Source organism: Rutidosis leptorrhynchoides, chromosome 5, assembly GCF_046630445.1.
Source record: "Rutidosis leptorrhynchoides isolate AG116_Rl617_1_P2 chromosome 5, CSIRO_AGI_Rlap_v1, whole genome shotgun sequence".
Classification (NCBI taxonomy): Eukaryota; Viridiplantae; Streptophyta; class Magnoliopsida; order Asterales; family Asteraceae; genus Rutidosis; species Rutidosis leptorrhynchoides.
The window spans coordinates 443515081-443534079 of NC_092337.1; the positions used below are offsets into that span (position 1 = coordinate 443515081).

Sequence of the window (18999 nt, forward strand, 5' to 3'; positions counted from 1 at the left end):
GTTGATCCTGGATGGCCTAATCTGTTATGCCATAAACTGAATACACCAGGATCAATATATTTTTCGTTAACTACCATATGTATTTCTGGTACATTTATATGTGTATAATGTAATCCAGAACTAAGTCTTGGCAGTTTTTCAACCACATGACTCTTGTCAGTGATACTTAAATATTTCTCATTTTCTGTTGTCACTGACTGATAATCATACCCGTTAAGGTATATGTCGGAGAAACTCAATAAATTTCTGCTTGACTTGGGAGAAAATAAGGCATCATTTATTAAAAATTTTGTACCATTTGGTAGTATGAAATTTGCCTTTCCTATCCCTTTTATCAAGTTAGCAGGTCCTGATATTGTATGTATAGTTCCTTCCGTTGGTTTTAGATCAATAAAATATTTCTCGGATTTAAGTATAGTGTGTGTAGTTCCACTGTCTGCTATACAGAGATCTCCACCACTTGATTGATGTTGTATTCCAGCAAAATTCATATTGAACTTCATATATAAGAAATAAATAGTGAGTACATTAATATTACACAATATTTTAAACGCAAATAGATAGTACTGAAACATTTAGCAAACATAATGACAAAGACAGACGATATTAAATCGTTTATTTTTCGAAAGACACACAACTTAAACATTCAAGAAATCTTCATATAAATCAGATGGTTTCTCAGTGACTGTTGGATCGACGTTATCCACAAAGTTTACTTCCTTTTCTTTATCTTTCAGCGAATCCTGATACATCTTAACAAGATGTTTAGATGTTCGGCAAGTATTAGCCCAGTGGCCCATTCTACCACATCTGTAGCAAGATTCTTCAGAATTTTTAGAAGAATTTTCTTCAACATCTTGTTTAATGGGCTTGTTTTGTGGTTGATATTTATATTTTCGTGGATTACTATTTCTTTGACCACCACGGCCACGACCACGACCACGTCCACGCCCATTACCATTACCATAAGGATGGTTTCTACCATAGTTATGGCTTTTGGCATGATGATGGTGATGGTTATTATAACCACGACCTTGCCCGCGTCCTTGTCCCTGTTTATAATTATTTGCAGTATTTGCTTCAGGGATTGCAAGTGTACCAGTAGGACGGGATTGCTGATTTTTCATTAATAGCTCATCATTTTGCTCTGCAACTAAGAGATATGAATTAAGTTCAGGATATGTTTTGAACTTTAGCATTCTCAAATTTCTTTGCACTGTGATGTTTGCAGCATTCATTGTGGAGAAAGTTTTCTCCATCATGTCTGCATCACTAATTTCATGTCCACAGAATTTAAGTTGTGAACATGTATTATACAGAGCTGAGCTGTATTCATTTACTTTCTTAAAGTCTTGGAACCTTAATGTTCTCCATTGTTCCATTGCAGCTGGAAGTAAAATTTCTCTTTGATTATTGAATCTGCTTTTGAGACCTTCCCATAAAACATGGGGATCTTCTACAGTCACATAATTATTTTGTAAGCATTCATCAATATGTTGATGAATAAAGCAACATGCCGTAGCTTGTTCTTTTTCAGAACAAGTGTTGTTTTCATTTATGGTTTCAAGAATGCCCATTGATTTAAGATGCATTTTTACTTTTATAACCCATGGCATGTAGTTGTTTCCAGTTGATTCTAAAGGAGTAAATTTAAGCTTTTCCAGATTCGACATTTTCTATTATCAAAAATTAAAACAAACATCATGATAAATTAGAGTCAATTTATATTCATAAGTATATAAACATTAAACATAAATTTAATATAACATAAATGATAAGTAGGTGACAGTGTCGACCATGTGTAAGCAATCATAAATAAATGTTATATAACAAAAATATAAATATTAGTAAACATAAATGAAAATTTGGCGACAGTGTCGACCATATATTTTTTCAGGTGGTATAACCGACCTATATCATTCTGGTGGTATAACCGACCATATATCATTTTGGTGGTATAACCGACCATATATCATTTTGGTGGTATAACCGACCATATATCATTTTGATGGCAGAGCCAACCATATTTAGTATTAAGATTATCGTGCTGATAACGTGTTATAATTCAGTAGGCTTATAACTACCTTTAGTGGTTTGATTCTTGATGTTATAATTCAGTAGGCTTATAACTACCTTTAGTGATTTGATTCTTGATTAAGAATACTAATAATGAAGTGTAAGAACAAAGATGATAATGGAGAAAGAAAGAAACACTTTGTAAGTGTGTGAAATGGTGCAAGTTTAATGCTTGCATTCATGAGTATTTATAGCCTAAAATCTCAATATAAAAATACATACTTTGTGTACCAAAATTGACTATATGTATACACCAAAATTGACTATCCATATCTATATTATTATTATTATTATAACAAATTACTCATTTTAAAATTTCGACCGATTTATACTGAATAAAATTTTTTGAAACTTTGCTTCGGAGTACCTATGAGATTAATTAAAATTAAAATGACAATAAGCTAACAAACGATATATTCACCTTTACGATTTAACTCCCTGTTAATCAAAGTATGATGATGGCCGTTTGTTCATCTTTGCTCCCATCACGCCCGCTAGTCAAAACCCTAAGCCCTTTCTGCAACAAAAACAAGCTCACACCTTTAATCCACAATCATCGAATCAAAACTAACCATTTTCATGGGTTTTCGATCAAGGCCCAAACCCTTGATTTCTCGGGTACATTTTTCGAAGGTGGATTAGGAAGTGAAGATGAACCTAACGACGACAACACATCATCATCCATGGCTGCCACTGAAGAAAAACAAGAACCCGAATGCCCACCCGGTTTAAGACAGTATGAAACCATGGTTGTTTTAAGACCCGATATGTCAGAAGATGAACGCCTCAATCTAACCCAGAAATACGAAGAGGTATACATGAATTCAATGGACATCGAATCCAATTAGTGACAATTATTTGGATTTTATTTATTGCAATTCATGAATTTTGCAAGCTGAATTAAAACTGTGAACTCCTCTACAGGTCTAATTAGTCTTAAAATAAGGACACTGTTTTGATTTTCAAATAATGAAGCTATTGCAATTTATAATCAAATGTTACTTTGTCTACCCGTCTACCGTGTTATTAACGACAATTTATATTTATATTATTGTGATGTGTTTATGGTTGTTACAGGTGCTTGTTGCTGGTGGGGGGATGTATGTAGAGGTGTTTAACAGGGGAGTGATTCCGCTAGCGTATAGTATCAAGAAGAAAAACAAAGCCGGTGAGACCAACACTTACTTAGACGGTATCTATCTTTTGTTTACGTATTTTACAAAACCTGAATCACTTAACGTACTCGAGACAACGTTGAAGATGGATGACGATGTGATCAGATCATCCACCTTTAAAATACGAAAAAGAAAGTATTAGTAGTGTTAATGACATTATGTAAAATAAGATATCCTATTTAGGAAGAGATTAGTTGTTCGGGTTGATACATTTTCGTACGTCTTATTAAATATAGTACACGACACTTTAGATGTTCTAAAAGAACAAAGATGGAGCTAGATAGAGCATTGAGGTAATGACTATTGATACTAACGTTATCTTTAGAGGCATTTTTCCATGATCGCTTCTAATGAACATGGCTTCGTAAATAGGCCAACCGTTTACTACCCCGAAACCCGACAAAAAGAGTTGCACAAAAAACTCTTCTAATCTTCCATACTCGAGAATATGCACGATCCCATTAACAAAGGCAACTAGATTGATCAAAGCGGCTACCGATATAGGATAAAAGAAAGGTGATTCGACTCCAAATTCCATCATTCCTTGATCATATCTTTTATTTGCTTCTTCATCGACTACTTTGCTTGTTATAGTGAATCTGGTAGAATATATGTGTAGCTTTGTGAGTGTAAACTCGACCATCCCTAACAAATAGCTCGATAGACACCGAATAATCCATGCTCGTTGCTCGTTGAACCACCCTCGGGTTGTTCCACCCGCTAGTTTGAACTCGAGAAATTCTTGACCATATGCTCCAATGAACGAAATAGCGTATAACATAAACCATGGATCTGAAACCTGTAAAATGCATTAAACATTCATATATGTGAATTGACATTACAATCAATTTGTTGTGGTGCGAACTAAAGTCTTACATCGGATATGAGAAGAAACAAATATATGCTTATAAGTATAGGGAACGTTCCTCTACTACCAATTAGTTTTGGGGTACTAAAGGAGTCATGGGCTTATATGTATGACACGACGTTAGATTATATATTCAAATGATAAAGTATATTAAAAGGTACCTTGGGAAAAATTGGAAAAGAGTGGATAAGGGCTAATTGGGGCAAAATAGAGTAAATGGCTACTGGGATGCACCAAATGGGCCACAAGGAGTAATGGATGTAACATAGGCTATGCATAAATGGTAACGACATAAAGCCTTGGGTTAATGGGTTGTGCTTTGCAAAGGCCATATCTAAAAGGCCCATAGACCATCTTTGTATTTGATTGAGCAAGTCATCTAGGTTCATGGGTGCGTTTCCTAAGAACGCGGGCCTCTGTGGTAATACAAAAACCGACCTCCATCCTTGGCATTGAAGTCGATATCCCGTGTAAAAGTCCTCCAATAATGACCCATAGCGAACTCCGACCTACACATATAAACCCAAGTTAGCTAGTTTACAATAAGCTTATAAGCATAACAACTTACGGTACAGTTTTCGTACACATAAGGTCGCATACCTCAGAGCCCCATTTTGTTTGGGCCTCAAAAGTACAGCTAGCTACTTCATAAGCCCGGCCCAACACTTCGTTACACTGGATTGATTGGGTTCGACGTTGTTCATAATTATGTGACGAAGATGGATCTCCATAGAAGGCTCGTCTTCTGAAAAAGCATCCGGTGCCGACATGAGAAGGGCCCACCAAACCATCAAACCCAGTCATGTTAATTTGGAAAACAAACTTAAACTCGGCACCATATATATCGTCTCGGTCAATCCCATGAAATATTTGAGGATGTTGAATGTAAGCTATGTTTTCGGATTCTTTTGAAGGATCCATGAAATAGCAGAGTGCTTGCATCGGTGTTTTTGGGTCATTTGAGTACATATCGCAATCTACGGTTAGGATTATTGGAGCATTTGTCATGGTTTCAGATACGCGAAGCTGAAAGAAACAAAACCAAGGTAACAAAAGTACGTTATACTAATGTAACTCGAATGGCAAGAGATGACAGTTAAGTACTGTAGCTACCAGAACGTTAAGAGCACCACCCTTAAAGTTGTGAGGTATCGTCTTGCATTTCTCTCGTGAGACGTAAATAAGGTTTGGCATAGCATGACCGAGTGCATCATCGTCTACAGCACTATCTAACAAAACCTGCAACAGGAACCACGTTAATTCAGTAACTACATACGACTACCATAACACGATTTAGTTAGTTACTTTCTAACTTGTAAAGATCTAAATTTTGCAAAATATATGCTATTTCTGTTTATTGAAATGTATCATAAAAACTTTGCACTTATATATCGTTCCTGAGTCTTTAGAGACTTAACTATTTATAAAACAGAATGATTTAAGAGTTGAATAGTTAAAATTTTAATGATATAAAAGTTTTGATTATATTTAGTTTAAATGACAAGAACATATTAATCATTCAAATAAACGCTTTAAATAATGTAAATTAACGTATTAACTTTTTTATATGAACAAATAAAAGAATATTGTTATTTAATAAGTGTTATTGAGATAAAATAGAAGTGTTCACTCATAATTAAACGAGTATTACAACTCTGAATTATACAATAGACATTTCCTTGTCCTTCAACGTCATTTATAATTCAAAGTTTACAAACAAATGCGTTGAATGACGATTGAACATTATCCTATTTAGTTCTCAAACACAGACAAGTGAAAGAAAAAAAAAGAGAGAAACATATATAATTTTTTTTTGAAACAAATATATAATTATAAAATAAATATAAATAATAAACAAAATAAGAAGAAAAAAACCTGGATAAGTGTTGGGTGATCAGAGCGAGTAAATTTTGCATCCCAAAGCCCAAAAAGGGTGGCCCATTTCTCATCAGGATAGACATTTCCACTGGTTACGGCTTCTTCAATATTAAGTTTCATATTTTCGTACAGTGACTGCAAAAGTTCATAATTTGAATTGAGTGAATCACATAACCCTTAATAAAAAAGAATACGTAAACAGGGAAGTAAGCTCGATGAAACCATACATAAAAAAGAATCTAACCATCTAACCAAAATACATTAAAATGCAAGAAACAAAAACTGTCTAATATGAAACATGAAATTAGTTTTATGTCATGTAAAGATTAGATTATTTTTTTAGTTGTGTTATGTATAATTTTGCTAACAATAAGAGTACTGAGTCGTGGGTCGGTGTCGAACGATGTCGATATGTCGAACTCGGAGTTGGGATCACAAAGTCGAGTGACACTAAATTAAATATATTGTTGTTATTTAAAATAATAATAAATTAAATAATAATGAAAGTATTATAAATGCATTAAATATGAATTAAAAATAATATTAGACACCTAAATAAGACACCGAACAACTACTTCACTTTTCTCTTAAAGTCTCTTTCTTAAAGTCTCCACAGACTTTGAGAGGACACCGAATCAGCACGACTCCTCATGCTCTAACACGCTATACAACTAGCAAATTCTATTTGCGAGTTTATTACTTATAAGTTATAACCCTTATATAACGAAGATTAATGACAGGGATTTTTGGTGTTTTATTTAGTGTTCTTGAAAAGCATTGAAAGTGAGAATGAAGAATTAAGTGTTGATGTTTTGTTTAGGGGATGACATGTACACAACCACTTTTTACACATACACAACCAAATATGCTTTACAGTACAACACTGTAAAGCGTGTTTGGTTGTGTATGTGTAAAAAGTGGTTGTGTACATAGCACTTCACTTTGTTCAGTGTCTTGAGTTAAAATTAATGAGTTAACAATTTTTTTAAATCAATAAAATAAGTAAAGAAAAATAAATAAATTTTAGTGTTTTAAAGCCGTCAACGCAAGAAACACCTACGAGAAATGTTGGAAGATACGCCAATGAGACATGCCAAAAGAAAACACCGAGAAAAAACATCGACGAGAAACACCAAAAGAAAGGCCGACGAGATATGTTGAGAAAAATCGGGAGAAAGGCCGACGAGAAATACCGAAGAGAAATGGATATAAACATTCTAAGAAACGCCGACACGGAGCGGGAAAACCTCGAGATTTAATGTCTTTGCTGAGAAAAGACGGGCGAATTTGTCCCTTGACCCCCATGGTGTATGCCATAGTGAGCTGGTGATTATGACACCATTGCCATGATGAGCTATGGTGAACCATGCAGTGGCGAATCTAGGATGAAAATTCAATGGGGTTCCGAAAAAAAAAAATTCAACGCTAATTATAGTTGAAGGATACTTTAGTGGTTGCACTACAAGAAAAATGGGTTTTAGTGACGAGGGCTTTTTGGTCACTAATCATACAAAAATGGTCGCTAAGTTAATTTAGTGACCAAAATTATTTGGTCACTCTTCGTCACTATAGGTCCGTCACAAAATTTAATTAGAGACCAAAATCTCAAATTGGTCACTATAGTGACTAATATATCATGGTCACTTTTTATGGTCACTATTATTAGTGACTAAAATATGGTCACTCACCTCGGCCGTTTGTGACCAAAAAGTGGTCACTCATATTGACGGTTTGTGACCAAAAAATGGTCACTCACATTGAACATTTATGACCAAAAATTGGTCACACACATTGAACGTTTGTGACTAAAAAGTGGTCGCTAATTTTGATCTTTATGACTAAAAAGTGGTCATTCATATTGACCGTTTGTGACCAAAAAGTGGTCACTCACGTTGAACGTTTGTGACCAAAAAATGGTCACTCATTTTTGACCATTTGTGACTAAAACATGGTCCCTGATTTTAATCACTTGACTAAATAATGGTCACTCATATCACTATTTGTGATCAAATATACTTATAAATAATGGTCACTCATCACTATTTGATTCATCATTTTCTACAGCCTGGTAACAAATATATATAACAAATCATTTAAACATAAAAGCCCAAACTAATAAGTATTCATATAACCAAGTTTATCAACTAATACAACTAGTTGTAGAACCAAGCATGTACTTGCTAATCCCTCATCGAATAGTTTTTCAACTTCAATTACAAAATCACAAAACCATCGACAATAATAAAGAAGAAAGATATAAGACTACGCTGCACTAGATCTCTTCTTGGCCAAGCTTTTACTACGCTTCTCCCACTGATGTTTAGTACCCTGCAGACAATATTAAAAAGCTGATAGAAACAGGGGTTTGATTCATCATAAAACTACACAGCATACATCAAAAATAATACAATCAAGAAGTAGACTATGCAATCATATTGACTATGACTAATATTTACTATTAAGCACCAACAACACCTTGAATTGAGCTTCAATGATTATGCAATCTGATGTTATATGATAAGCACCTGGAATTATATGATGGGGTTTTGGTACCTAATGGTCAATGCCCTTATAAAGCATAAAGCATACCTGATGTTCTTTAAACAAAATTTTCACTACACCCACTATAAGGTGAATTTCAAGAACTAGTGTAAGCCAAGCTTCCTAAGCTCTAAATAATTACGCCATACAAGCCATTTCTACACATAATTCAAAGTAAAAATGCAAATTTTTAAGATTTATTTGAACTTACAGTATCTTGAGGTTGCAATTTAGTTAACCGGACTAACTCCTCTCTCATAAATTTCATTTCCTCCTTCATGTACTTTTGCTCCTCGAGAAATTGAGATTGCTCTTGTTGAAACCCCCAAACTAATCCCTCTAAAGCTGTTGACCGTTCCTCCAAAGCTGTTGATCTTTTCTTTTCAGACTCTACCTCCATTCTTAAATTCTCTATAGCCAAAACCTGTTTTGTAGAAGTTGAACGCCCTTTTATGTATCCAGGAATACGTTTTAGATTTTTCAAGCATATCTCTGCTGCAGTACATGAAGAATTAGCTTCCTCAATATGCAATTGTTTCTGCATAGCATATCAGCCTGTTATTATAACAAATTAATTAATTAAAATACAAACTTAGTTCTAATTATGCTCTAGTAAAAATTACCAAAGTGTTTTCTGCCTCTTCATTTATCATCTTTTGTTTCTTTTTTGAAAAGTGAGCAATTTTGTATCTATCAATTGCTGAAACTTCATGTCCTTCTCTCCTTTTCTGTTTCATATGAACATCTTAAAAGAGGACAAAATAATGAAAAATGCAATTTATACGGTTTACAAAAGCTACTCACCATATCAACTATCCTTGCAATTGAAACCGTGCCAATAGCCGGTGGAACTTTATTAAATGCTCTGTTTTTCTTGTTTTTGGCACTCACCTTCTGCAAAAACATACATATAATTGTAGTCTGAATTCATTATATCTAGTCATGAATCTTCTATAAACAACATACGAGATCTTGCTAGTAAAAAAGAATGAGCATTCATAGTTTGATATAAAAGTAAGTTGTCGTTCAAACCTGAAAATCCTCAGTTTTTCAAATATATATCATATATAAAATATAAATAATGTAATTTAGTAAATAATATTATATGAAAGAATGTACGTACTTTATCAGTTTTTCCATTTCATGGCAATTATTAAGAATGTAAGTGTGGATCTTCTTAAGCTCATTTGCACTCATAGCACATATTTTACGACTACCTAGTGGACGCCCTTTGCATGAGAAAACAGAAATTTGACCTTGAATATCGATCCTTTCGTTGTTGCGTTCAGTCATGTTGAATGCACTCTCAACATCATTTAAATACATAGAGCAGAATGTTAGACATTCATTATCTAAGTATCTCTCAGCAATGCATCCTTCTGGGCGAGCATTGTTCTTAACATATCCCTTTAGAACACCTATTTTCCTGAAAGAAAGGATAAGTAATTAGAAACAGTTAAGATGTGTTTCAAAATTTAAAAACCAAAAACTAAAAGTACCTCTCAAAAGGGAACATCCAACGATATTGAGACGGGCCTGCCAACTTTGCTTCATATGGTAAATGAATCAATAGGTGAATCATAATGTCGAAGAAAGATTGGGGTAACAATCGCTCTAACTTACATAATATGACCACAATTTCTGCTTCTTGTTTCTCAAGAACATCTAAATACACATTTCGTGCACATAACTTCTGGATAAACTCGCTTAGTTCATACAACACGACTCGAACTTCTTTTGTCAAGCAACCCCTAATTGATAACGGCAACACTCGTTGGATGAAAACATAAAAGTCGTGGCTTTTCATTCGTGATAATTGGAATTCTTCCTTTTTAATGCATCTTGATATATTTGAAGCAAATCCATCCGGAAACTTGATTGACTTTAACAGATTTATAACTCTGTGTTTCTCATTTTTCGTGAAGTGGTAGCAAGCCATTGGCATTATGAATGAATTACCGTGTGGTTGTAAATGTAAACTCTTTTTAAGCCTATGGTCCTTCAAATCCTCGCGTGATTTAGATGTGTCTTTGGTCTTACCCTTAATGTTGAATAATGTAGCAGTCAAACTTTCTGTCACATTCTTAACAACATGCATTATGTCTATGTTGTGTCTCAATTTTAGGTCAGGCCAATATGGAAGCTTGAAAAATATGCTTTTCTTTTTCCATCCCCGTGTGTCATCACTATATTTACGTTTTCTCGTCTTATCAAAGCGATAAGGCTCACTAAAATCCATCGCCCCATCAATATCATTCAGAACTTCATGACCTGACTTAGGTATGACTGGCTCACCAAAATCCACCTCCCCATTAAAATTCTTTTTATCCTTCCGCCAATGGTGTGTGCATATCAAAAACTTTCGATGACCCATGTACACTACTTTTCTACTATGAGTCAAGTATTGAGATGAGGTCTCATTCATGCATATTGGGCAGGCTTTGTAGCTCTTAACACTCCAACCAGAGAGCATACCATATGCCGGAAAGTCATTGATAGTCCACAAAAGGACTGCACGTAATGAAAACTTCTCCATTCTATATGCATCATACGCATTGACACCAACCCAAAATTCATTTAGTTCATCAATCAAAGGTTGCAGGTAAACATCTATATTAATTCCAGGTGATTTGGGACCTGGAATCAACATAGACATTAACATGTAGGGTTCTTTCATACATTTCCATGGAGGCAGGTTATAAACGACAAGAAAAACAGGCCATATACTATATGAATTACTTAGGTTGCCAAATAGACTGAATCCATCGGTCGCCAACCCTAGACGTATATTGCGTGGATCTTCTGCAAATAAAGGATATACTCTATCAAGGTGTTTCCACGCCTCACTATCTGCAGGATGTCTAGCTATGTTATTATCATTCACTCTCTTCTCTTTATGCCACCTCATGTCACAAGCAAGTTCTTTATCTATGAACAACCTTTGAAGCCTCGGTTTAAGTGGAAAGTATCGGAGCACTTTTCGTGGTACCTTTGAATCACTTCCACTATAACGAGGCTCTTTACACTCAGAATTGGGACATACAGTATGATATTTATACTCATTTCGATATAAAATGCAATCATTAACACATGCATGTATTTTTTCTCCATGAAATCCCAACTCACGTCTATATTTTTTTGCTTCGTAGAAATTCTTTGGAATTAATGATGGAGTTGGCAAAACTTTTCTAAAGATATCAAGCAAGGCATCAAAGGATTTGATAGACCAACCACTCATTGTCTTTAAATGTAAAATAGCAACAATGAAGGAAAATTTTGAATAATTTTTACAACCTCTATAGAGTTCTTGACGTGACTCATCAAATAACTTACGAAGATTTTCTAAATCTTTTTCATCAGAGGATGAAGATCCATCACTATTCTTCCAGTTATTTCCCCACATACCGTTACCTATGTTTTCTAACATTTCATCAAGGTCGTTATCGCTATCATCAGTAGCCCTATCACCTTCCTCAAATGGTATATCATTATCGCTATCATCAGATACATCACAAGACTCACCATGATACACCCATGTATCATAACCATGAGTAATCCCTTTTTGCATTAAATGCGAAAAAACACTACTCCTATTATGATGGCGGAAATTATTGCAAATTTTGCAAGGGCATGGAATTTTAGATGACTTACTCTTTCCACGATATGCAAAATTAAGAAATTCATTGACACCAGATTCAAATCGTGGATCCTTTGTCCTATGAACTATATTCATCCAAGACTTGTCCATACTATCAGTTAAAACAAAATTTCCTGGAAAAATCCCTATGCAAACAATTAAACACAAGTATTTATTTAGTGATTAAAGTAGAAATTAATTGAAAATGTATCAAGTAGTCAAACAATCAGATAAACTAATACAAACTACAAAATTAATAGACAATATATCAAGTAGTCAAACAATCAGATAAATTAATACAAACTACAAAAACGCTAATGAAGAAGAACAGCTAAAAAATGATAATAACTTATTATATATATACATATATAAACGAAATTGATACAGAGACACCATAGAATATACCAGCTTCAACAGAGATGTAGTGACCCGAACTTTTCCATGTTTATATATATTAATTGAGATTGATATTTACATGATTAAATGTTTCCAACATGTTAAGCAATCAAACTTGTTAAGACTTGATTAATTGAAATATGTTTCATATAGACAATTGACCACCCAAGTTGACCGGTGATTCACGAACGTTAAAACTTGTAAAAACTATATGATGACATATATATGGATATATATATAGTTAACATGATACTATGATAAGTAAATATATCAATAAGTATATTAACAATGAACTACATATGTAAAAACAAGACTACTAATTTAATGATTTCGAAACGAGACATATATGTAACGATTATCGTTGTAACGACATTTAACTGTATATACATCATACTGAGATATATTATATATCATAATATCATGATAATATAACAATTTAACATCTCATTTGTTATAATAAACAATGGGTTAACAACATTCAACAAGATCATTAACCTAAAGGTTTCAAAACAACATTTACATGTAACGACTAACGATGACTTAACGACTCAGTTAAAATGTATATACATGTAGTGTTTTAATATGCATTCATACACTTTTGAAAGACATCAAGACACTTATCAAAATACTTCTACTTAATAAAAATGCTTACAATTACATCCTCGTTCAGTTTTATCAACAATTCTACTCGTATGCACCCGTATTCGTACTCGTACAATACACAGCTTTTAGATGTATGTACTATTGGTATATACACTCCAATGATCAGCTCTTAGCAGCCCATGTGAGTCACCTAACACATGTGGGAACCATCATTTGGCAACTAGCATGAAATATCTCATAAAATTACAAAAATATGAGTAATCATTCATGACTTATTTACATGAAAACAAAATTACATATCCTTTATATCTAATCCATACACCAACGACCAAAAACACCTACAAACACTTTCATTCTTCAATTTTCTTCATCTAATTGATCTCTCTCAAGTTCTATCTTCATGTTCTAAGTGTTCTTCATATATTTTACAAGTTCTAGTTACATAAAATCAAGAATATTTTCAAGTTTGCTAGCTCACTTCCAATCTTGTAAGGTGATCATCCAACCTCAAGAAATCTTTGTTTCTTACAGTAGGTTATCATTCTAATACAAGGTAATAATCATATTCAAACTTTGGTTCAATTTCTATAACTATAACAATCTTATTTCAAGTGATGATCTTACTTGAACTTGTTTTCGTGTCATGATTCTGCTTCAAGAACTTCGAGCCATCCAAGGATCCATTGAAGCTAGATCCATTTTTCTCTTTTCCAGTAGGTTTATCCAAGGAAATTAAGGTAGTAATGATGTTCATAACATCATTCGATTCATACATATAAAGCTATCTTATTCGAAGGTTTAAACTTGTAATCACTAGAACATAGTTTAGTTAATTCTAAACTTGTTCGCAAACAAAAGTTAATCCTTCTAAATTGACTTTTAAAATCAACTAAACACATGTTCTATATCTATATGATATGCTAACTTAATGATTTAAAACCTGGAAACACGAAAAACACCGTAAAACCGGATTTACGCTGTCGTAGTAACACCGCGGGCTGTTTTGGGTTAGTTAATTAAAAACTATGATAAACTTTGATTTAAAAGTTGTTATTCTGAGAAAATGATTTTTATTATGAACATGAAACTATATCCAAAAATTATGGTTAAACTCAAAGTGGAAGTATGTTTTCTAAAATGGTCATCTAGACGTCGTTCTTTCGACTGAAATGACTACCTTTACAAAAACGACTTGTAACTTATTTTACCGACTATAAACCTATACTTTTTCTGTTTAGATTCATAAAATAGAGTTCAATATGAAACCATAGCAATTTGATTCACTCAAAACGGATTTAAAATGAAGAAGTTATGGGTAAAACAAGATTGGATAATTTTTCTCATTTTAGCTACGTGAAAATTGGTAACAAATCTATTCCAACCATAACTTAATCAACTTGTATTGTATATTATGTAATCTTGAGATACCATAGACACGTATACAATGTTTCGACCTATCATGTCGACACATCTATATATATTTCGGAACAACCATAGACACTCTATATGTGAATGTTGGAGTTAGCTATACAGGGTTGAGGTTGATTCCAAAATATATATAGTTTGAGTTGTGATCAATACTGAGATACGTATACACTGGGTCGTGGATTGATTCAAGATAATATTTATTGATTTATTTCTGTACATCTAACTGTGGACAACTAGTTGTAGGTTACTAACGAGGACAACTGACTTAATAAACTTAAAACATCAAAATATATTAAAAGTGTTGTAAATATATTTTGAACATACTTTGATATATATGTATATATTGTTATAGGTTCGTGAATCAACCAGTGGCCAAGTCTTACTTCCCGACGAAGTAAAAATCTGTGAAAGTGAGTTATAGTCCCACTTTTAAAATCTAATATTTTTGGGATGAGAATACATGCAGGTTTTATAAATGATTTACAAAATAGACACAAGTACGTGAAACTACATTCTATGGTTGAATTATCGAAATCGAATATGCCCCTTTTTATTAAGTCTGGTAATCTAAGAATTAGGGAACAGACACCCTAATTGACGCGAATCCTAAAGATAGATCTATTGGGCCTAACAAACCCCATCCAAAGTACCGGATGCTTTAGTACTTCGAAATTTATATCATATCCGAAGGGTGTCCCGGAATGATGGGGATATTCTTATATATGCATCTTGTTAATGTCGGTTACCAGGTGTTCACCATATGAATGTTTTTTATCTCTATGTATGGGATGTGTATTGAAATATGAAATCTTATGGTCTATTATTATGATTTGATATATATAGGTTAAACCTATAACTCACCAACATTTTTGTTGACGTTTTAAGCATGTTTTTTCTCAGGTGATTATTAAGAGCTTCCGCTGTCGCATACTTAAATAAGGACGAGATTTGGAGTCCATGCTTGTATGATATTGTGTAAAAACTGCATTCAAGAAACTTATTTTGTTGTAACATATTTGTATTGTAAACCATTATGTAATGGTCGTGTGTAAACAGGATATTTTAGATTATCATTATTTGATAATCTACGTAAAGCTTTTTAAAACCTTTATCTATGAAATAAAGGTTATGGTTTGTTTTAAAAATGAATGCAGTCTTTGAAAAATGTCTCATATAGAGGTCAAAACCTCGCAACGAAATCAATTAATATGGAACGTTTTTAATCAATAAGAACGGGACATTTCAAGAGAATGGTTGAGTAAGCTTCCACAAGAGGCGACCGGGTGATTAAGTGGCGGAGAAAGCTTCAACAGCTGAAAAAGAGTCATAATACCTACTAGATCAGCTATTTATGATTACAATTGTTATGTAACATCAGAGATTTACTTTTGCCCTAATTGTAAAAATATTAGGGCAAAAGAAAAGAAGCGAATCAGAAATTACCAGAATCCGGCTATTTATGCCGTCGGAGATGATAAGCAATTCATTCCGTCGGAGTTGATAAGCGATTTATGCCGTCAGATCGATGTACGTCTTCGGAGATCGATTCACGAAGATGAAGTGTTTAGGTGAATCTAAAAGGGAAGGAAACGAGCAGTTGGTCAAACAAAATTTTATAATAAAGTTATAATAAAGTTAGGGAGTGATAAGCTATAAACGACGGAGTAGTTATTAGTCAAACAAATTTATACTCCGTTAAATATTAAATTTTATCTCTGTAAATGTTAAATTAGTAAGTACTGTATGTAATAATATTGTTTCTTGGCAAAAAAAACTCAAACTATATGTTATGCATACGGAGTATATTTTTATTAAGTAGAGGCTGAGAAAAATAATTTGTTATACCTATTTTTTCAAATAAGTGACCATTGTTTGGTCTTTATATGTAAATTTTATGTGGTTACTAATGGTTACTAATGATATCTATTTTTTTTTAAATAAGTGACCACTTTTTGGTCACTATATGTGAATTTTAGTGACAAGTATTTATTTGGTCACTAATATTATTTAGTGACCAATAGTTAATGACCACTTTTTTATGGTAACTAATATTGAATTATTAGTGACTAAAAAATAAGTGGTCACTAAAAATTGGTCACTAATGGCCATTTTTCTTGTAGTGTTGTTTACCTCTAAAAAAACTATAAATTTAAAAAAATATATGGGATCCTATAATTAAATTTAGTGGTGTCCTATATGATTTGAAGAGTACACGGTATAAAAAAATTCAAGATAGTGGGGTCCTATGACCCCACTCCTCTTAAGGTACAATCGGCATTGGAACCATGGCGAACATATTTGGCATAACAATAGGGAAATGCCTAACAATTAAAGAATTTTTAACCACAAATATTTTTTTTGTTGGTTGTCAACAATATTTCATTTATTTCTCTATATTTCAATAAAAATTGAAAATAGGATATTTATTTCTCTATATTACAATAAAAATTGGAAATAGGATAAAGAAGTTAGTGCATTATACAAATATACAATCTTTATATTATAGAGTTGATAATAAGAAATGCATATTAAAAAGTTAGAAATGCCGACACTATAACTATATTAAACTAAGTAGGTAGTATATTATATTCTTTAACTTTCAAACAAAATATAGAGAAATATTTTGTAATAATATAAACGCACACTAGTATTTTATAAAAGGTGATAATATGTATACAACCAACAATGCTTTAGAGTGTTACAATGTACAACACTTTAAAGCATATTTGGTTGTGTACATATAAAAAATAGTTGTGTACATATCACTCATTTTTAAAAAAAGGCAAATAGTTAGAATCACCAACGGGGATATAAACCACACTTCCAATTATTTTTCACGCACACACGTGCATTCAGACGGAAACCCAAAACGCATTACATGGACCCGATCCTTAAACCATCCCCAGGGGTAGGTGGAGCCGGCCAAATACAGATCAATAAAAACCTCCATGGAGCAATCCACAATCGGGTAAATACCCTAGATATTTTTAAAAGAGAAACTCGAACCTGAAACCTCCCACCCATTAAATTAGGGGATTATCACCAAAAAGCCCATTTTTTTTGACATTTCTTGCGTGAGAGCCCAAATTTTTTTTTGTTGCCAATTTACCCTCGCAAGGAGCAAGGTGCCTTGCTCCCTTGCGCCTTGCGTCCTTGGTGCCTTGCTCCTTGCTCCCAGGTGAAAGCAAGGACGCAAGGTGCATCTTGCTCCCTTGCTTCCACTGGGAGCAAGGACGCAAGGTGCCTCTTGCTCCCAGGTGGAAGCAAGGGAGCAAGAGGCACCTTGCTCCTTGCTCCCATGTGAAACCAAGGTCGCAAGGCGCAAGGGAGCAAGACACCTTGCTCCTTGCGAGGCCAAATTGACAATTTTTTAATTTTTTAGACTGCAAGAAAGGTAAAAAAAAAAAAGGGACTTTTAACACAAAGTATTTGGCATACCACTAGGGTAGCCCACCCTAGTTAATACGGAGTACAATTAATTTATACCTTGATTTCATTGGTGTTAGAGAAAGTGTGGTGAGAGCTAAAATGAGCCTCTGGACTTCTATCTATGATTCCATATTTCTTACAATAAGGCAACCAATGTTTCGCAAACTTAGCAGCTTCCACAAACGCAAAAAGTGTCAATTTTGATCCTCCATCATCCGATAAATAAACCGACAGTTTATCAGTCGGATAATCATAAGCCATGATGGATAAAGCCGTATTCACCACCATCATTGGTGGTTCTTTATAAGGATCCGCCGTACATATAAACACATCTATGGCAGGATATTTTGTCTCGTCTTTTGGTAAATTTTCAGGGAACGTTGTGCGGTGTATTGGGTTCATTCGAAAACCTTGGTGAGTGAACCACATAAAGGCTAGCACCATGTTTGCTAGTAACATGAGTGTAGATATTGTTATGTTGGTTGAGCTAAATAAAAGTGTGGTAATTTGGTGGTATAACATGGTTACAATGATGCATGTGAATATAATTGCGAATATACGGTTAGGCAATGCGCGTCGGTCGATAGAACGACTATGAAGTGGCGGAAATGGATGGTTTTGCATGGTGTTATTTATTTTTATTTTTTTAATATGTGTTTTGTTTTTCCGGTGAGGTTAATTGTTGATACTAGTGACCCAAATTATATACCTATATAGTAGAACTGAATAGTACTATTCCTTTTTCTATTTTTCGCAAACTTAACTCCCTACCTTTTATTGAAATACAAATGGAACCCCCACTTTATACGTATACCTATATCTAAAAGGTATAGTTGAAATGAATAGTACTATTCCTTTTTCTACTTTTCGCAAACTTAACCCCCTACCTTTTATTGAAATACAAATGGAACCCCCACTTTATACGTATATTTTTTCAAATTTCACAAACTTAGCTCCCTAACTTTTAT

The 18999-nt window shown here is 33.6% G+C and overlaps 2 protein-coding genes across 2 annotated transcripts; one reads left to right on the forward strand and one right to left on the reverse strand.

Annotated features, from left to right (window-relative positions):
* The first annotated feature begins 2494 nt into the window (after nucleotides 1–2494).
* On the forward strand, nucleotides 2495–5197 carry LOC139847351 (small ribosomal subunit protein bS6c-like). Its single transcript, XM_071837015.1, has 2 exons — nucleotides 2495–2888; nucleotides 3154–5197. Exons 1-2 carry the CDS (start codon nucleotides 2529–2531, stop codon nucleotides 3391–3393), a joined length of 600 nt encoding a protein of 199 aa, XP_071693116.1. The 5' UTR covers nucleotides 2495–2528; the 3' UTR covers nucleotides 3394–5197.
* LOC139847350 (cellulose synthase-like protein G3) lies at nucleotides 3457–18689 on the reverse strand. Its single transcript, XM_071837014.1, has 6 exons — nucleotides 18089–18689; nucleotides 5995–6132; nucleotides 5233–5358; nucleotides 4720–5145; nucleotides 4281–4628; nucleotides 3457–4050 (listed from the first exon to the last, which is right to left on the reverse strand). The coding sequence occupies exons 1-6, from the start codon at nucleotides 18653–18655 to the stop codon at nucleotides 3508–3510; spliced, it is 2148 nt and encodes a 715-aa protein (XP_071693115.1). The 5' UTR covers nucleotides 18656–18689; the 3' UTR covers nucleotides 3457–3507.
* Nucleotides 18690–18999: the final 310 nt, after the last annotated feature.